A 21,939-nucleotide genomic window follows, 5' to 3' on the forward strand; every position below is an offset into this window, starting at 1 on the left:
CAGTAGCTGATCGGATCGATTGTGTGCTTTGTAAATTCCTTACATCTAAATCTACGGGCGTGATTGCATTTGTGCCACAAATGTGATTGCATATTAAGGAGCCTGTTGCCTGACGTTTCATGTGATATGAAGCATTCTCGCTGTCCAAAAAATTAATATGCTTTTAGTAAATAATTTTGAAAACACCGATAGCAGAAAATAATAGCAGAAAATTGATTTATTTATTGATTGATTGATTAATAGCAGAAAATTGATATAACAATTTTATAAAACGATGGATCTATTTTATTCATTTTGCAGAATAAATAACAGAGTACTGTTTCTTTTCTTTTCACGAATTCCAGGAAGCCGGAAAATTAGCTTTCCCCTTTTTATCGGAAGTGTGCTTTGAGGACGCCCTTCATGGCCTCTAATAATATCCGTTGCTACGAACGGAAATTGCAATGAGAAAGAAAAATATTGCATGGAACGATTAACTGATTTATTTTGCTAATTGTGGTTTAAGACTGCTATACACGAATCTACTATTTTAACACTGGTTTCCGGATTGTGGAATCGTCTTTAATTTTTTAATTTTTATTTGTTTATAAAATAGAATTTCTTCATAAGCTTGGCAGACCATGGCCATCTATATAAACACCGACTGTTACGCAGTAGTTGCTTTTTGTTAGTTTCACAGCTCTCAGATAATCGTCGCAATACTCAAGATGAATAGAACAATTATTGCTCTTCTCTTGCTGCCAATGACGATTTCCGTATTAGCAAAGCCGAAGCCGGATTTAGAAGAAGAGAAAAAAGACAGAAACATAGTATTGGAGCTTATGTGCGGTAAGATTTAAGTCAAACGTTTTTAAAAATTAATTTTCTTGGTCTTGCATACTTTGTAGTAGTTAAGTAGCTCTTTCATTACAGAAACCTACATGGTCTGCTAAATTTAATCCGAGTAAAATTATGTTATGATTCCTATAAGTTAATATAAATGGATATTATCCATTCGCACATGTGTTTTGAAATAAGGTTACTATTTCAGGAAGTTCCCTTGCACAACAGAGTATTGCTACGTGCTTCAGACTAATAGACAAAGAGGTAAGTACATTATATATATATATATATATATATATATATTATATATATATAATTTTTCAATTTATGGAGGGTGGGGAAAGGACAAGAGGGCATCCTTGGAAGCTGAGAATGAATGTCGATAAGAAGGGGTAAGGGCTAAAATTTTCTCTCATAGGGTGATCTCTCATAGGGAGCCAAATCTGGGGAATAGGGTGGATGCTCCAGCAATTCATAGTGCAGATCCCTTATTTTTCCAATTGTGAAAACGCTTCTGTCGGCAGGTGCATTGTCCTGATGAAATATAATTTTTTTCTTCTGCAAACCGGGTGCGTTCTCAAGAATTTTTTCTTTAGTCTGGTTAAAAGATCTGATTAATATTCCCCAGTTATTTTTTACCCTTTTCAAGATAATTAATAAACAATATGCCTTTAGCATCCCAAAACACCGATGCCATGACCGTTCCTGCTGATGGAACTGACTTTGTCTTCTTTGGCGCTGAATAATCGGCTTATGTTATGATTGCTGTTTGGATTCTGGTGTGTAATGGTGAATCTAAGTCTCAGTAATAAATAGTAATAAATCGACGAACAAAATCAGTTTCATTCTTGTTAAAACGCTCCAAGCACTGTTCAGCGAATTTCATGCGAGTGCGATTTTCATCTGCTGTGAGCAAGCGCGGGACCCATCTTGCGCAAAGTTTTTTCATATGTAATTCTTCATGCAAAATATATCCTAAACATTCTTTTGAGATGCCTATAATCTCAGCAATTTCACGTACTTTGACTCGCCGGTCACTCAATACCATATCTTGCACTTGATAAATGATTTCTGCTGTTGTTACACCTTTTGGACGTGTTTACGTGGAGTATCTTCAAGGCTGGTACGGGCACATTTAAACTCAGCAGCCCATTTCTTAATTGCCGAAAACGAAGGAGAAGAGTGCCCATCGACGTGAATTTCTGTTGGCGCTAAATCTTCTTTTACAAAGAATTTTGTAACCGCACGATACTAAGTTTTATCCATTTCAAAGGATACAGACAACACTTTTGCTTCAGACAGCTCTATAAAACAAACTACTTGATATGTATATGAGAGTCGTTCTTCAAAAGTCAAACAGATGGAATTTCTGAAGTTTGTTCAATAGATTAATATTATGATGAAACGAAGATCTCCGGCCTTAGCCACGCTTTGTTTTCATTGTCAGTTTACTGCCACTCGATATTCACATCAATTAAGAGAATTTGGGGCTGTATCAGGTTGGGTTGTTTTCTGTACTCTTTGTTTAATAGTGGGCGGTGTATTCATCTCCTGTGATAATAGAATCCAAAAATTCATTTACTCCATGCTAATACAGATATAAAGTTCCATATTGACCATATTGCTGATTGCTTTATTGAAACGTGTGTGAGGGGGGGGGGTATATATTATGCCTGTTACTGGCTGCATGTCTTCTAAATTTAGAGGATGAAAAGCTCCAAGTTCTAGTTAAAAATACCTTTGAATCCCTTATACTTCTTATTCTTTTTCTCGTTTAAAAAAATAGCGATTGCAAAGGTTTTTTCCATCGTGACTTGGGATACGATCCCAGATCTTCAACTACAGTTAAATATAATTCTAAGGTTGTTTATATAACTTTAAAAATCATTGTTTTCATGATGTTCTAATATAGACACTGACAGAGAATTTAACAAGCGAGTTTACGAACATTAATTTGAATACAGGCTGAAAATGACAATTAAAAGGCACTGAACAATTTTCCTGTAGCAAAAGATTTTTTTCTTTCTTTCAATTTTCAGACCAGCGAGAATAGTTTCAATTTTATGCTTTGTAAATTAGTTGAAAAATATCTTGATTACTTGAAGAGCCTGGAGGAGTTCAGTATGAGTTTGGAAAACTAATCAGCAAAAAATCACACTTCACAATATTCGGTAATGAAAGAAATATGGATTTTAATAGCCTTTCGTCGAACATCTGTTCAATGCCTATTTGAAGATCTAGGCTCTTCTAATACAAGTAGAGCTTTATGGCTTAGCATTGCTTAGGTATTGAGTTCTAAATTTTTTCTTTTTGGTGAAGTTTCTGCTTTGTGTGTAGTTCGCACTTATATTTCGAAAACAGCTGTCAGGAAAGCGAAACATTACTGTTCAAAGGCACTAATAAAAGTATAGTATACGGATATCTGGGAAGAGTGCGTATGTCTTTTAAAAAGTGCAATACCAAGTAACTGGCTGTCAAAGATTGTCTTTTTATAAGCACTCCAAACTATTCTGGAAAATTAACAATCCTGAGTACAAAATGCTGATATTTTATTAGCATTTTATGTCGAAATATCTGTAAAAACTTCTCTTTTTAAATTCTTTCCAAAGCCTTGTTTTGTAGCAAAATTTCTGAGAGATTCAAAATTATCTGTAATTTTAATGAAAGTTAAATTACTAATGAGCATGGAATAAACCAAACGAGGATAATAAAGGATTCACAGCGACTGCAAGAGATATTTTTTGTTATTATCATGGACTATTTCCACACGTGTTTTATTTAGAGTTTTGAAGAATAGAGAAAACATACTGAAATTAAATAGCAATTTTTTTCAGGCCCTAAATGTCATGGAAAATTGTATCTCACAATGGCATCCGCAGAGAGAAAATAAACTTGTAGTGTTGATCGAAAATACATGCAACGAAGATGAGGAAGCATTAAACGAGGTATGGATTTTATTATTTCAATGTAATAGTGTATTTTTTTATTATTAACTGAAGTGTATGTGAAAAATGTAGCCAAAATGTTTAACATGGTATTCAAGACAAATCATTAAGAAATTTTAAAAATGCTCAAAATACATTCAGAAAATTTTAAGAAGTTTTATGAATATTTAGAGATGATATAAGAATATTTTAAGAATATTTCATTAAGGACTAATTACAAAGATATTTATATAAATATTAAGTATAGCAAATGATTTCTTCTTCTTCTACTTTGAAAGCTTCCATCAGAAGAATCCCGACTCTGTAAATGTTTTCTATCGGTTCCTTATTCTTGCTACTGGTCTTAGCTAAGAAAAATTTTTCTTTTCAAATTCTGATAAAGTCGATCTCCTCAGTGTGTATTAGGACGGTCAGGCTTTTGCTTTCCGTGTGGATTCCACTCCAGGTCTGTATGACAGATTTTTTCGTGATCATTCCTTAGTGTATGTCCAATCCATCTAAGTTTTCGTTTTCTGATTTCAAGGTTGACTTTTTGCTGATTTGTTTTTTCCAGAGGTTTGCAATAATAATAATTTGTGGCCACGAAATTTGAAATATGCTCAGCATCGGTTTAAGAATGTCTGTAGTTTTTTTTTTTTGTATTTCCTTTGCAACGTTTCGCATTCATATAAAAGAACTGATTTAATACATGCATTAAATATTTAAAATTTTTTATATGTGTGAATATTTTTCATTTTCTATGCTCGACTACGTTTAGCATATCGAAGGCTTTTCAAAATCCACCAATAATCCATAATCTTTCTTGCCTTTTAAATCCGTATATCAACTAGTTTTTCCTCCATCTGCAGATAAAACACTGCCGAGATATGTAAAATGTGGAACACTTTCGAATTTTCTATTTCAATTGTACTTGATGCTTTGTTGTTTACATTGATTCTCATTTCGTTTGTTTTGTTTGTATTTATTTTCAAACCAATGTTCAGTGATTCCTCTTGGTTGTAACGTGATTGGTTTATTTTGGATGTCTGCAAGTCTGTGATCAATTACACATACATCATCTGCGTAGTCTACACCACCTAAAGTTTTATTTATATTCCATGATATTCCTTTGGTATGTTTCATAGCTGTCTGTTCTAGAACTTGATCTAGCACTAATATAATAATAAGGGAGATAGCAGACATTCTTGTCGCACTCCAGATACTGTTTGAAAGGGCTGTGACAAACATCCATCATGCAGCAGCTGCCATTGGAATTTTTTACATCCTTCCTGTATGAGGTTTATTATCTTCTGCAGCATTTTGTTATGAAGTGCATTCAACACACAATCTCTAGCAATGGAATCGAAAGCTTTTCATAATCCACCAACAGCAAATATAAAAAAAAAGAGCAAATATAAAAATTCAACCCAGTTCGATTATTATTCTTAAAGTATGTGGTCTATACATGAACTAATTGGCCTAAAACTAGACAGCTCTCTTCCCATGCCCTCATCTAAAATATTAAAGATTCATGAAAGAATAAATTTGCAGAAGAGTATGCTAATGACATATAACAGGTTTATTCTCCTCAAATTTTCTAAATCTCCTTTTTTTGGTATTTATACTATTATTCATGTATTCAAATTCCTAAGGAATGTTTCTTTTTCCCGGATATCTTGGAACAGAGGGTAGAGCATATCTGTGATTGTGTGGTGTCAAATTGTAGAAACTCTGCCATGATACCATAATGTCCTGCCACTTTCCTATTTTTATTTTCTTTAATAGCTTTTTTTATCTGCAATTCAGATGGTGGACTGGTATCAATTTTTAATTCATTTACTCCTTTATTTTTCTGTTTCTATTCTATCACCGCTATTGTTCACGATTTGACGAAAACCTTTGTCTACACCTTTCCAGTTGTTCTTTTGTTGACACTAGAATTTTTCCATTGAGAATCTTCACTAGGAAATTCTTTTGCATGGCTTCTCCAGAAAGTCTTATAATACTGTATAACTCTTCACTGTGATACTTGTCTGCAGTTTGTTGTAACCTCTCTGCTAGTTGTTCAAACCATTTCCGCTTATCTTTTCTAGGAATTCTCTTAACTTTCTTATTTAAAATCTGATATTTATCTCTAAGTTTATTTTCCTGTTGGCGAGTATTTCTTTAACATAATTTCAGCTTTATTTTTCCCCTTCATCCATTAATCACTAAATTTCTGCCGATACCCATTCTTCTATCTTTCTTTCTTTTAGCATATTCTAAAACATGTTTTGCTGTATCATTAAGACTTTTATATCTTTTTCCATTTACCCTCTATATCATCATTCCTTATATCCTGTCCTCAATCAAAATTCATATCCATGATTTCCCATCCATAGCTTTATTTTATACTCATTACGGACTTGAGCATTTTGTAATTTGTCAATATCAAATTTCCGTCTATTAAATTTTCTCTCCCCCCCTTCCCCGATGATTTTTACGAATACATGGGGAAGGAGGGAGGGGCTGAGAAGGTCTGATAAACACCTAGAACAAAAGTGATATTAAAGCAACTGATATAACCGCAAGAAAGAACATACCTTAAAAGACTTTAACCCCCATGTTTCATCAAATTGTAATAAATTGTTCGTTTTCTTTTAGGATATATAAGAAGACATAAAATTTAATAATTTTTGTTCTTGATGTTTATCAGAACTTTTCACACACACCAGTATAACTGCATGGACCCTATTATTAGATGATGATCTGAGCCAATATTAGCAATTATTTTTTATTTTGGACATCTCATAACATTTTCCAGCACCTTTGGCTGAAGGCAATATGAACTATTAGATTCTGTTTTGCCATCTAGTGACGCCCATGTTATTTTACGCATTCCCTTATGCTGGAATATGGTGCAACCTATTACTAAGTTTATATTTGCCACACAGTTCCACCAATAGTTCACCTACGTTTGTCTCTATCGAACCATGCTTGCCCAATACATTCTCCAGCCTCTCATTTTTTGTACCAACTTTAGCGTTGAAATCACCCATGAGAAGTATGCTCTCGTTACCAGACCTTGATGATGTGTCATCATCAAGGTCGTATCAAGTAGACTGTAAAACGTTTCTTTTTCTTCAAAGGATGCATTCTCCGTTAGGGCATAGCACTGAACAACTCCTAACCTTTCAAATTTAGTTTTAAGATTAACTGTTATTATTAATTCTGAAATTGATCACCGCCCACTCATTGTTGACTAAATATTTTGCTCATGAGGATTCCAAATACATTTTAATGTATATCAGTTATATTAGGCATCCTTGAAACACATTCCAACTGCGTAAATGTATTCTACCAATACCATTCCATCTTACTTCTCTAACCTTCAATAATTTAATTTTATATTTTTCCAATCTGCTTTCTTGGTTGTGCGAGTTTTCCTGTTTGGGAGAGTATTTTAACATTCCATTGGCCAATTCGCGTTCTAATTTCCAAGTTTAGTCGATACCAAGGAGTCTGTCCGATTTCTGCATTAATCTGACTTGAAGACAGTATTTAAATTTTCACAGACAACTTCTACCTCGAGATGGTGAGGACGGTATTTTGAGTGGGAGATGTTATAGATATTATAAATCATGAAGTCAAAGATTTCATAAAATTGCGCAATATCACCACGACTTATAACCCATAACAGATGAAGTAGCCTTTTTCTATTATTTGATATACAGTTTTTACGAAATATTTTACGTAAACTACCCAAGAGTCAATATACGTAATCAATAGTCAATACACGATGAAATGTTTGATGATAATAGTCCTGTTTTTTTTAGTGGATATATTCGACAAACAAATCTTTCAATATATGATTAACGTACTACGCATATATATTTCATCATAGTGCTGTCAAATATAGCTTGTTATGTCCGAAAGTATTTTATTTGGAAATAATAGCACAATCGAATATGAAATCATTCATGAAAATTAATCTAAAATTATAAAATTTTAATGATCAATCAATCTCACTAATTGATCTGATAGTTAATAGAGATCAGTTTCAGAACCAAATTTAATATAATTTGATTACTGGAACTAAAGAGACGAGGGCACTAATGCACATACCTATCAAATTCGTATGCGTAAACCTGCTGCTTACTGTTTTGTGGAATGAAATGCGAATCTCCCGGTATGGAATGTAATCCTGCAATTTACTAGAATGGCTAAGTCAACTTCATTTTAAAAAAATAAATAAATAAAAGACAGAAAGCTGTTATGAAAAGTTTTCTCAAAAGGATGAGATTTGAATCCTTGTTTTTAACGAAAAAGCAAATTTTTTATTTGTCTTCGCTTCTGCACAAACAAAGCAGCCGATTGGTTAGAATCCAATTTCTGCATCGAATTTACAAAGCATGGAAATCATCTATTGTATACAAGTGAGGAATGCACCATCATCATCATCATCAAATTCCTGCCATGTACCCTCAAGGGGTGTACAGGATATGATATGATAGTACTACATGAAAAGAAATTACATCATTATTAATTTCCTATCTACAATTTTCCTCCAAATCAGTCTGTTACTTGTCAACACTCCAACATTATCAGATCTTATATTTCTATCGTCTGAAGCACTTTGTACTGTATAAATCCACCTATATCTTGGTCTTCCTCTGGGTCTTTTTCCTGCCAACCTGACAGAGAACACTTGTTTTGCTAATCTTTCTTCGCCCATTCTGTTTAAGTGACCATAACACCTGAGATTAGCTCTGCTAACGCATTCCTGGATACTGACAATGTCAAGTTCTTTCCTAATATCCTCGTTTTTAATATGATACTGCCATTGATGCCATCTGTTCACGCCTATAATCTTTCTCAGGACTCTCATATCTGTGGTCTCTAGTCTTTGGTTAAGTGTTTTACTTCTGACCCAGCTCTCAGATCCATAAGTTAAAACTGGTTTGAACACTGTCTTGTATACAGCTAATTTAGTGTTCCGACTAATTTCTCTCTTATTCCATATGAATTTATTCAATTGACTTCCTACCATACCAGCTTTGCTGATTCTGTTGTCTATTTCTATATTTAATTTACCATCTTCACTAAAAATCGTGTCTAAATAGCTGATATATTTTACTTGTTCCACAGGTTCTCCATTCACAACACAGTTGACATTTGCAATGATTCTGCCTATTTTCATTGTCTTTGTCTTTTTATTGCTGACCTTCATACCATATCTATTACAACAACTATTCAATTTAGTCAGAGAACCTTGCAGACTTGTAGCAGATTTATTTAGAAGTATAACATCATCCGCATAAAGCAAAGAGCTGACATTAACATCTTCAATTTTGACATCATGTTTAATACCACTTTCCTTCATAATGTGATCCATATAGATAATGAATAACAGAGGGAATAATGTACATCCTTGTCTCACACCAGATTTAACATTAAGCCATCTTCCTTTACTTCCTTCAGTTCTAACTGCTGACTTACAACTCAAATATAGACTAAGTATTGCTTGATATAATGCCCCATTGACACCATATAACTGCAGCGTATTGAATAGCTTCTCTCTTAGCACCTTGTCATGTGCCTTTTCCAGATCGACAAAACTTAAATACAGATCTTTGTTATATTCCCATGATTTCTCGTCTATTTTGTCGTAAAGTGAAGATCTGATCCTGACAGCCTCTATTTGGCCTGAATCCAGCTTGTTCTTCACCAAGCTTTTCTTCCACAATTCTTCTCAACCGTTTCTCAAGTATACTTGCATAGATCTTGCCAGGAACACTCAGTAGGGAAATACCTCTGTAATTCTCACATGCAGTTTTATTTCCCTTTTTATATATGGGTACTATGAGAGCTCTACTCCAATCATCGGGAATTTGTCCCTCTGTCCAGGCTTTCTGAACTATGCAATGCAGCCACTGTAAGACTCTTATACCACCATACTTCAGCATTTTTGGTCGAATATCATCTATCGCTGCTGCTTTTCCACATTTCAAGCCTTTGATGGCTTTTTCTACTTCAAGTATGGATATGTAATCCTGACTGCATGCCTGGTCAGTGTTTGTTACCACTGTGCTGTCATCACTGCTTGTTTCATTTAGCAGTTTTTCAAAGTAATTACTCCATACTTCAAGGATATCCTTTTCTCCCGTTTTCATGTCACCTTTATCATCTCTAATTCCTTTTATAGCACTCTTTCCTCCATTCTTAAGCTTCTTCAACAACCTCCAGAATATTTTGCCACCTTCTTGATATTTATTTTCTATATTCTTGCCAAAGTTCTCCCATGACTTTTGTTTAGTTAATTTTGCACAGTGTTTAGTACTCTTGCATTTGTCTCTATATTCTCTAAGAGCACAAGCTGACTTATTTGAGAGTAACATTTGATATGCTTTCTTCTTTTTCTTCACTGCCTCTTTAACTTCCTGTATCCACCAGGGAGTTCTGATTTTTTTATCCTTACAGACAACCTCACCACATGCCTCTCTGGCAGAATCAATTAATGTTTTCTTCAGAGTTTGCCACTGAATCTCCAAGGTTTGATTCCTGTTCTCAAACTCTTTTATTTTTTCTTCAATAATCTTTGTGTATTTTAGTCTACAGCTCACATCTGAGAGCTGCTCAACTTTTATTCGCTTTAAAACTTTCTTACATGTTATTCTTTTCAATATGTAATTCAATTTTATCCTGCTCAAGACTAAATAGTGATCACTTCCAATTTCAAATCCTCTGTACACTCTGGTGTCCTGCACCAGGGAGAAAACATCACTATCAACAATAACATAGTCAATGAGACTTTTCTTATTCCTAGCCTCTTCTCTCCATGTGAATTTGTGCACATTTTTATGTTGGAACATGGTGTTAGTAATAACCAGTCCACGTCCTGAGCAGAAATCCAACAGATATTTGCCATTATTATTAAGCTTTGCTCTTTTCTCCAAATTTTCCCAAAATATTTTTGTATGTCTCACAGTCATTTCCTACTCTGCTATTTAGATCCCCAACAAGGACCAACGTTTCATTTTTCATTGTGTCAGTTGCTCTTTCTAAAGCCTCAAAAAATTCCTCCACTTCTACCTTAGTAGAACCTTCTGTGGGACCATAGGCACAAATAAGTCTCATTGTCCAGTTCCCCGTTCTCATATTTGCCCACATTACTCTGCTTGAGACTGACTGCCATTCAAGAAAATTAGCCTCGTATTTTGTGTTGAATACTATGGCTACTCCTTCTTTTCCTTGATTGTCATTGCCTGAATATAACATTTTGTATTTATTGCTCAGAAAGATCTCACCAGTTTTGGTCTTTTTTGTTTCAGTCACCCCATTATGTCGATCTGGTACTTATCTAATTCCTCAGCTAGCTCCATTTCTTTGCCATTCAGGCTTCTTACTTTGATAGTACCAATCTTTAACTCTGGTGATGTTGAGTTGGGGTATATTTTCAGATTTGTTCCAGTAGCTGACTTTTCGCTGTTCGCCCTGGTTCCCTGGCGATAACAACGGGGGCCTTGTTTAACCGGGCGACGCCCCAGCCGGCATGAAATTTTGTCATGTTGTACCATCATTCTATATTTTGGTTTAACCAATAAGAATACAATTTGTTCGGCTAAATCCCAAATTGCCAGCCCATCCTCGTCCGTTCAGTATCCAAGAGTAGATGCCCAACAGGGTGCACCACGAGAAGGTGAGGATTGGACATTAGGTCAGAAGCCCTGGTCGGTTCTCCGCATTCCGTTAAAGGCTATATAGTGGTCTCCTCTCAGTTATGCAGCTTTGACCCTTAAGCACCCCTTGAGGAATACACGGTATCATTTATTCCTTTTTTTATTTTTACTTCATTTATTTTATTTGTTTATTTTTTCTGTAAATAATTTATCACAGATTGAAGCTATATCCGAACCATGCTTAAGGTAAAATTAAACAGCAACACTACTCTAAACTCTAAATTATATTAACGATCAAATATGAATTGCTTATGAATAATATATTGAATTATGTGAGATATTGGAAGCCAAATTTTGTTAATTAATAAATTCCTATAAATCATGAAACTGCATTCCTTATAAGTATTATCACGTCTCTACTGAAATAAAATTAAACTCGTACTGTTAATTATAATTCTTTACTTTTATGCTCATTTTATATTTTGAAATTTGATTTTCAGATCCTTTTATGCATGAACGATACTTTGGGCTCAATGGTAAGTACATGATTTTTTTTCCAGCTTTTGATAATTTAAGTACTAAAATGTACTCAAAGGTGTTAAGTTTTTGTTAACTGACAATATAATATATTGTCATATATATATATAATGTTATATAAAATGTTATATATATATATATATATATATATATATATATATATATAATATAATATACCTATATATATATATATATATATATATATATATATATATATATATATATATATATATATATATATATATATATATATATATATATATATATATATAATATAATATACCTATATATATATATATATATATATATATATAGGTCGTAGAAGGTTACCGCCTGTAACGTGTCTCGTCCCCGGTGACAAGTCTGCTCAGGAAAGCATCGCCATCCTTATGCCCAGCCTATTCATATGCGGAGGGCGAATCGAGTTTCATAGACATTATAAACACAGACCAAGAAGCGTACGCACTGCGAGAATGTCTGAAAATGGCGCCAACACCTTGCTAACGAATCAAAAAACTCAGCACGCATGCGCAGCATTGCGATGGCAGCGCTGAAGTGAAAATATTTAAAAACAGAACTTTCTTTCTGGTCGTCCCGCGTGTACATGCGTTTAAAATATCTCTTTGTATTTATTTTGTTAAATCCTCTGTCAGTTGCCTGGCTTTATTCATAAAAAAATTGCAAATCTGGTTAGACATCCAGTGACTGTTAATTGGTTGAGAGACTTCTATATGTATGTGTGTGTATATATGTTTTAAAAGGAATATCAAGTTAACTTAAATGAGTTACATGATGGGAATACAGTGACGCCTTCAGCAGACATCAAAAACTTTGTTTATCAGAAACATCAGAACTAATGTATCAGCAACAATAATACTCATAAAGGAGCGATATATACAGTATATATATATGAAAACAGTAAACAGTTATATATAGAACGCTGACACTTTATTTAACTAGAGTCGATTTTTCTTTTTTTCATTACAACTACTGTCTTAGTTCCATTATCCATAGTTTCACAAACAATGGATGTGCTTTATGTGTATGTGGGCGTGCACGCATTTATAGACGCCTACACAATCATACATGAATCCCATATCCACAATTTATATAACTTTTACACCTGTTTCAAAGGAAGCGATTTTTGCTATTCCGAATGGATAAATTGTGTTATTGGATCTAGTATACTTATTTCCCCTCCGAAAAAAAAACGAAAAACAAACTTCAAGATTAAGATGAATGGGAAAAAGCAGAGTATCTTATATATGCAAGATCTCTCTGAAGAAGTTGTAGAAACGTTTTAGTAATTATTATCCAAGTCAATTGTAAGGAGTAAGACTTTGTCTTGCTGAGAATAATTCTAACTAGGCAACGAATAATTCTAAATCTTCAAAAATACGCACTTCCCACCAATTACATTTAAATATATTCTTTGGACTTATAATTTAGTAAATTATTTCACAGAATTATTGTCAGTATGAACATGTATATACACTGTCTAACAATAATTGTCCGGACACTTTTCCAATTTACAACTGATACCAGCAGACGAACCCGATTATCGGGAATGTCAACATTTGTGATCATCTCTTTCATCCTTTGAGGGAAGGTTTCCACCAAAATGGCGGCAAACATCAGGTGGAATTGGTGTTTCCATTCCTCCATCAAAGAGGCACTGAATTCATCGATAGACACTGCTGCTTTGGACCTCAATCGCTGCTCCAATTCGTCCAACAGGTGGTCGATAGGATTGAGGTCAGGACTCTGCGAAGGCCTCACAGTCGTTTAACTGCCATCTCTTCATACGATTCCATAACAGCTCAAATTTGTGGCATGGGGGCATGTTCGTTTTGATAGTAACACCGGTTCATTCCTAAACACTCCGCAGTGTAGGCACCACCTGATCATCCAGAATATCAAGGTACTGAGCTGCCTTCATGAAACCATGGACAACGACCAGTGGTCCCACTACAATCCAGCTGAATGCACCCTACACCATTACTCTTCCACCGCCAAAATTTAATCTGGGTACAACACACTGTAGTAACAAACGTTCACCAGGCTGAGTTCACACTCACACCCTTACATCAGACTGTAAACAGGTGAACCTTGATTCATCGCTGAAGAGTACCGTTTTTCACTGGCGAATTATCCAGTTCACACGCTCTTTGCACCAGAATAAACAAGCCACCTTGTCTGTTGTTCTGATGTTCGGTTCGTGTACCGCTGCTGTTTCCTGAAAACCTAGTAAAGATAGTTCTTTTCGTACAGTATTAGTGTTCACCATGATGATACTGGCGCTCTGGAACTCCTGATGAATGGGCTGTGCCGATTGTTGTAGTTTTTTCGTGCCACCAGTTTTTACAACCTCCTGTTCCTGTCAGTCATTTTCGGAGGCTGCAATAGATGTTTTACTGCACTAGTGATAACAGAACGTCTCCATTCGTTGACATTTCCTCATTTCGCCAACCGTTGATTTTGGATGCAGTAGTTGAGCGGAAATGGCACATATGGAAATATGCCACTAACACGACAGCCCACGATGACACCTCTCTCGAAGTCACAAAGTCGCGGAATGTTGTCCGATCACTTGTACCCAACTGCTACGATGAAATACTGCTTCCGGCTATTTGTACACAGGTTTTTACGTTATTAACAAACCTGGAATGTTCCATAACTTGTAATAACACGGGCGCCCGGACAATTATTGGTAGATAGTGCATATCGTATTAGTGCTTGCTTCCTTGTTGTATAAAATAATCATTTTATTCATTCATCTTTTCAGTCACAGGAAGCGATGAATGAGATGATGGAACCTGCAGACGTAAGTATTTCCTTTTCATATTATTTAAATATATATTTCTCTTATATCGTAATAGTTTTCATTTAAGAAACTTCTGCATTCTTTCACTCTTCGAAAGAAGAGGGGGAAGTGTAAATTACGCGAAAGTATTGTCATTACAAGGTAGTGTGTAATTTATAAAAAGAGCATGGATTATATTACAACAGCAAATTTGATTAATGAACTGTCCTCAGACGGATAACAAGAATAAGACAATTTTTAATATTTAACCATGCGGTAGATTGAAATATAAAGTTTTAGTGCGTTATTGCTTGAACCGAACGCACGAACAAGCATTCATATATAGCGTTTCTTGGCATTTTTCGGATCCCCTCTATACTCTCATTTTTTATATAACTACAAACATTCTGAAGTACAAAAAATGTCTTGACAACGAGGCAATTCAGCAAAAGTCGTGTTAATATTGTGTTTTACTATAACAAACACCAACTATCAACATCCATTCCTGCAGCTAATGGAAATGTGTTAAATTACTATCACCTGCAGGAACCATGAACATTTTCTCTCTCCATTACTTTTTGTTCTTCGAAGTCACGTCAATTTGAGTTGTTTTTTAAAAAGACCTAAGTTATTAAGTCTTTATCCAGTGAAAAGTAAGCTTTATAAGAAAGGAACTAGCTACACAACTTTTCTGTTTAAGCTTAAATTATTATTATTATTATTATCATTATTATTATTATTATTATTATTATTATTATTATTATTATTATTATTATTATTATTAAGAGAAACCTCCAGGGCGTCACAGACTCATCGAGGGAGACCACAGACTATTCAAAACCAGCCATCATACTGATTCTTGAATTCATTCACACTGCATTCAATGGCAATCCATTCCAATCAGGCACCATTCTATGAGAGAAAAATATAGCCTTTACCCATTCTTTGCGGCCTTCATTCTCAGCTTCCAAGGATGCCTTCTCGTCCTTTCTCCACCCTCCATAAATTGAAAAATTTCATCAATTGAAATCCTTTCAGAAAGTATCAATCGTATCAACCTACTTTCTCCTGTTTGTTAGTGTGTGCAGTCAACATATTCTCAATCTGTCTTCATCATTATCTGATATCATTTTTAACACTCTCCTTTGCATTCTCTCCAATATATCAGAATCACAACGGAAACCAGTACACTAGACCTGCTTACAATAGTCCAAGTGAGATCTTATCAAGGTCTTGTAAAGAGGCAAAATAACATCTTTATATTTACATGTTAACGTTGGTTTCAGCATTGCCATCATCTTTTCAGTTATTTTCAATCTTTGCCACATGACCCGTGAATTTCTTATCTATTAACACTTCAAGATCCCTAGTTACATCAGTTTCTTCTCGACTAATCTCACCATTATAATACGACATTGTACATCTAATCACGCCAAAGTGAATGATTTTACTTTTACTGACATTGAAGTGACACCTATTATCCCATGCCCACAATTTCCGCCTATTCAAATCATCCTGCAAATACTGCATATCAGCAGCATTCCTGATTACCCTACCTATCTTTGAATCTTCAGCAAATAGCTGTATGTGGCTTGTCAAATCCTTTCCAATATCCTGCGAATGAACTACGAGACCTAATCGAAGCAACGGGAAACAACCTGATGGAGGCCAAAAACAAAACATTCAACGCCGTTATTATGAAATTTCCGATGGAATACGGAAAATAACTATAAGAGGACATCAACAAAATAGCAAAAGAATGCAACATTGATTCTAAGAATATCGTAATCAGGTGCCATCATTTCGGCCCTATAAATAAAAGCAAGGACGGAACGAACTTTCCACGCCTAGTAAAAGTGACTTGCGACACGCCGACAAGCACATGAAAACTAATAACAGCGATCAACATCAACTTCAAAGACACTTGTTCCCAACTGAGCATACGTGCTCGACCACATTCAATATTTACACAAAAAGAACAAAGACGCCAGCTTCGAAGACAATTCGAAGAAAAATAGTGACAACAGTTGGATCATCGACTACATATAAGTTAAACTGGTGCAAAAACCAAGTGATGCCACTAGCAGACACTATGGAGACCAGCATGTAGGCAAGGCACTGCATAGGAAATATGCAAGACCTTTGCAGTGAAACATATGACTCACAGAACCCTACATATCCACTTCACCAACACCCGTGGCCTAAATTCCAAACTTAATACCAAACCCCACCTACTCCTTCTGGCAGAAACTCAAATTTCACCTCCTCCAAAACACTATTTATCTCAAACTTCCAAACTACTCTCTCTTTAACAACTTTCTTCCAACGGTGGTGTCTGCGCATTCATCCGCTCTGACATACCTTGCAAGACAGCACCCAACCTGAAATCACCGAAGATTGTCCTTCTTTGAATGAAAATATCCCTTCCTCACTCAGTCAATTCATTTGCTGTCCCTATCGCTCCCCCAATTCAATCAACCACGCTGAACTCTTTGATATCCTCTCCTTAAAAATTGAATTTCTCCAATCCCACTTTCCCAACAGCGAAATTATCCACCTATGAGATTTTAATGTCCACAACACCAGGCGGCTTTCCTCCTCCAGTTGTACAGACCTTGCAGGCAGAGATGCCGAAATATTTGCCCTCACTGATGACCTTACACAACTTGTTCAGATGCCAATGAACGTACCAGATAATCTAAACCTCTCCCTAAACACCCTAGATCTCTTCCTAACCAATTACCCTGCCAAATACACAGTAAATGTGGTTAGACCTATGTGTAATTCTGACTACAATCTAATGCTGATTGTCATACATGCAGAATTTTCTGCATGTGTAACAATCTCCCATATCAAGACTAAATGATCACATTCTCTAAGAGGGAGGCAGCGTAAACAGATTGGTTAGTGTTACGTTCTCTGGTGTAATAATCAGATCCTGTACTCTTTAACCTGTATCTGAAGTGTGTCCCTTTAATTAAATATTTGCCTCAGGTAATTTCCTCTCAGCAACTGTATGCAGTCTATTTCCTTCCCTGCTTATGACCATTCTTCCTGAAAATTTGGTGTTGGAGGAGGAGGAATGGGAATTCCTCCTCCAACACTAAATCTATTGGGAATGTCTTCTCTATAGAAGAAATTACCAATTATGCTAATCTGCTTGTCCATGTCATGTACATTCTTTCGAGAACTCTCCTGGATTATAGCAGAACTAAATAGATAATTGGCCACTATCTCAGGGCAAAAAGCCTAGAATTAACTGTCCTCTGAATCTCTGTCCCACTGATTTAATTCTACTCTTTCTTCGCTTTAATTCCTCTGCTATCATTTGTAACCGCTTTTGCTGTCCTCTGTGAAGACATTACCCCTTGCATTCTATTTCTATGACTATATCCTCCTCGGTAAATTGCCTTTCTCTAACCTATAACTTTTCATTGGTTAACTAAGTTTTGTTAACGAATGCCTAAAACTCCGCACCATCATTTCAAATACTTCTGGCATTATTATTCATAAATTGCAAACATTTCTCCTTCACCATCCGCGCTCTGACTCATTTGCGAAATTCAAAGATGTTACATTCTAGAAAAACACAAACACTTTCACAACTGAATAAAGAAAATGAATATCAGTGTTATTCTTCTTATTGTTTTTTTTTTTTTTTTTGATGTAACGCTTAATCGACATTTCAGTTTTATTATTTTTTTATTTTAGATGAGTTATACTCTCTCCACTTTCAGTCAGTTACACAACTTGGAGCTAATCCCAAAGTCTACAATCAAATACGAATTTCATGTAAATAATTCTTTAAAACACCCCCCCCCCCCCAACACTCAAATAAATCCTAGTTTCCTGAATGGGGAAACGTTCTTAATACAGAGGCCACTCATTGTATGTTTGTAATATCAAAAATGGTAGAAAAAAGCCTAATATTACTGCAGTGTTTCAGTCAGACAGTTAAAAAGTTAATTGTTTCTCTTGTGTGTTCAGCAGATGTTTTCGTTTTTCGAATCGTTCTTAGTATTTGAAAAAATTCCACACGTTGACTAGTTTGTGATGTTGACTAATCTGTTGCGTTAAAATATATTAAAGAAGTTAGCTCATAATAAAAAAAGATGACTGATTCGATTTATTCTTACAGCAATGCATGATTGGTGTCTTATATCAACTATATTTGGATCATCTTGAAACTGAAAATATGGCAGCTGGGCTTCTTAATAAGGCAGAGAGAAGAAAGAAGAGAAAGAAGTGAGTGGGTGATGACTGATACGATTAGAAGACATTCAGAGAAATAACGAAGAATAAAATAATAGGATTATGTTTTCTCTGCAATATTTTAGCTACATTTATGCAGACAAGTTACCAATTAATTTGTAATAAAATTTGTGAATAAAAATAAAATAAAATAAAATAATAAAGAAAGTACTATACTTTTTTTAACAAAAAACTTACACCGAAGTCACGAAAGTCTTAACATCACAGAGCTGACAGGTCTTCACAAAAAATAATAATATTAAATAATAATCTAAAATGTAACACGTAGTTCACTGCTACAACACACATGATATCAACCATTGATTTAGATCTCCTTTGTATAGACATTTCAGGACGTACAATATAAGGAACCATGTCACATATTAGCAATATGAAGTCTGATAAAAGTTGAGGTAGGTATCTGTGGTTTAGAAGTTTTGTAGACAGCGTCTAATATAGTAACTACATCTTTTAAGATATATAACGATTTTAATGAAATAACCCTACAAATTTAACGCTACAAAATATGACCCAAAATGTTTTTTAGCAAAGAAACTATAAACAATTAATTACACATATTAGCTATTCTTGGATCTTCGCATTTCGTACATGTAAATAAATAAATAGATAAAAAAGTTCAAGTAGTTACTAATATACGTTTTGGAGCAATGCTCGTTGCCACTGTGACGTTCTGTATCATCGCGCGTGTTATATTCTAGACCCGCTGCAGTTAGATTTTTAATTAAATTAGATCAAACTTGATAGGTTAGGCCCTGAAGTTTGTTACTTGGCATTTGCAGTATTTCAGGGGATTCCTTGAACTTTCTTGTAAAATAATTATGATCAATGGAGGGATTCTTTGTTGGCCGCCAGGGTATTTCATGGCCTGTAATACTTGCATGGGATGGAAAATCCGGAAAAAAAAACAAAAATATACATAACTGTTTTCGATGTCTCTGATGTGCTGATACATGTGGATATTCCTCGGCTCTGAAGATTTTATTCATTAACAAATAATAATAAGTATTTATTACATATTAAATGTACATGTAATATTTCTGATGTAATATATTACAAATATTACATCAGGTATATTTGTAATATTCCTGATGTAAGGTGGCGTAAAGGCATTCTGAAAATCTAGTTAAAGTACAGAAGATGTCGGAGGTGTATTAAGAATTGTGTTAATCGTCCTGGAGTCAAACAATTCATGGCGAGGCAATGCTTCAGGTAGTGACGTTCTTCATATCTGTTATTTGAGTGTTACACTTCTCATGACGCATTATTATTATTATTATTATTATTATTATTATTATTACCACGGGCTACTCCAGGAGTCCTTAGACTCATATCGAGGGAGGCCCTAAACATCATGTTCACACAGCTGTTTAACATTCTCACAGTATCTATCATATCTTGCCTTGAACTCGCTCACTGTCATAGCACCCACAACAGACTCTGGCAGCTTATTCCACTCATTTACCACTCTAAAAGTAAAGAACCCAGCTCTAACACCCCTGTTAACCACGCTCTTGCCCAGCTTCCATGGGTGTCCCCTAGTTCTCCCACCACCAGTCCTGATCTCAAAAATATCATCTGAATTAATCCTATAGAATCCTTTTAGCAATTTGAATGTCTCAATCATATCTACCCTTTTCCGCCTATCAACTAGTTTCTGCAACCCACAAATCTTCAACCTGTTCTCATATGGTTCATTCCATAGACCTGCTATCATCTTAGTCACTCGCCTCTGGATCCTCTCAACCTCCTCCCCATCAAGAAGGAACCGAGGTGACCAAATCTGGGCACAGTAGTCGAGATGAGGTCTTATCAGGGCTCGGTACAGAGGTACAATAACTTGTTTTTCTCTGCTCGTCAAGGTATTTTTCAACAACCAAGTGGGTTTATGAGGTGATTTAGCTATTTTCGCAATGTGCCCCCTAAACTTCATCTCCCTATCCACCAACACTCCCAAGTCCCTGGCCTCATCAATCTCTTGGAGTACAGTTCCACCAATGTGGTATACTGCTGCTAATCTTTTCACTCCGAAATGCATAACCTTACATTTTGTCACATTAAATTGACATCCATTCTCCTTAGTCCAGAACTCCAATCTATCTAAGTCATCTTGCAAGACTTTGACATCTTCTGCATTCACTATCGCCCTACCCAACTTTGCATCATCAGCGAACAAATGAACTCTCCCACTTAGACCCTTCCCTATATCGTTAATGAACAGATTAAACAGCAGTGGTCCAAGAACAGAACCCTGTGGCACACCACTAGTCACAGGCCGTTTTTTGGACTCTACTCCTGAATAAACTACTCTTTGATATCTCTCCATCAACCACCCAGCTATCCATCTCACCAACCCTATATCCATTCCCATATGTTGTAGTTTACGGATTAGAATTCCATGTGGTATCCTGTCAAACGCCGTTGCCAGGTCCAGCAGTATCACTGTAAACCCATTTCCCTTATCCAGTTCAGCCGTCACCTTGTTATAAAACTTGAGCAAGTTACTGAGGCATGATCTACCCTTCACAAAGCCATGCTGTCCTCTGTACAGTATCTCATTTTCATCAATCCATTCCTGTATTTTTCCCTTGACTACTTTCTCCAAGACCTTGACAACGACTCCTGATATGCTGATCGGTCGGTAATTTGCAACCATAGTCTTGGATCCTCCTTTATGCAGTGAAACTATTTTCCCCTCTTTCCATGCCTTCGGGACTAAGCCAGACCTGAGACTCAGATTAAACAACATGGTCAAGGGCACTGATAATTCATTAGCCGCTTCATGCAAGACCCGTGCCGGTATACCATCCAATCCCACAGATGTATTCACATTAAGGTTCTGTAATAGACTATTCACCTCCACTTCATTCATCACAATTCCCATATAAACTAATGGTTCCTTCATTTTTTCAACGTCACCACCTGG

General features: G+C 35.4%; 1 protein-coding gene across 1 annotated transcript; it reads left to right on the forward strand.

Moving 5' to 3' along the window:
* The first annotated feature begins 506 nt into the window (after positions 1–506).
* LOC150099611 (uncharacterized) lies at positions 507–19,136 on the forward strand. The gene is made up of 6 exons (XM_090404231.1): positions 507–828; positions 1,031–1,086; positions 3,657–3,767; positions 11,905–11,940; positions 14,727–14,765; positions 18,883–19,136. The coding sequence occupies exons 1-6, from the start codon at positions 708–710 to the stop codon at positions 18,991–18,993; spliced, it is 474 nt and encodes a 157-aa protein (XP_090260357.1). The 5' UTR covers positions 507–707; the 3' UTR covers positions 18,994–19,136.
* Positions 19,137–21,939: the final 2,803 nt, after the last annotated feature.

Source organism: Typopeltis vanoorti, chromosome 14 (genome assembly GCF_054136105.1).
Source record: "Typopeltis vanoorti isolate ZY-2024b chromosome 14, IOZ_Tvanoo_1.0, whole genome shotgun sequence".
In the NCBI taxonomy this organism is placed as follows: Eukaryota; Metazoa; Arthropoda; class Arachnida; order Uropygi; family Thelyphonidae; genus Typopeltis; species Typopeltis vanoorti.

What these genes read in the sequence shown, in the direction of transcription:
- LOC150099611 (XM_090404231.1), top strand. Translation starts at nt 708, where the DNA reads ATGAATAGAACAATTATTGCTCTTCTCTTGCTGCCAATGACGATTTCC. An exon ending in ATGAGGAAGCATTAAACGAG is followed by an intron (nt 3,768 to 11,904) that starts GTATGGATTTTA and finishes TTTGATTTTCAG; the next exon opens with ATCCTTTTATGCATGAACGA. An exon ending in ACGATACTTTGGGCTCAATG is followed by an intron (nt 11,941 to 14,726) that starts GTAAGTACATGA and finishes TCATCTTTTCAG; the next exon opens with TCACAGGAAGCGATGAATGA.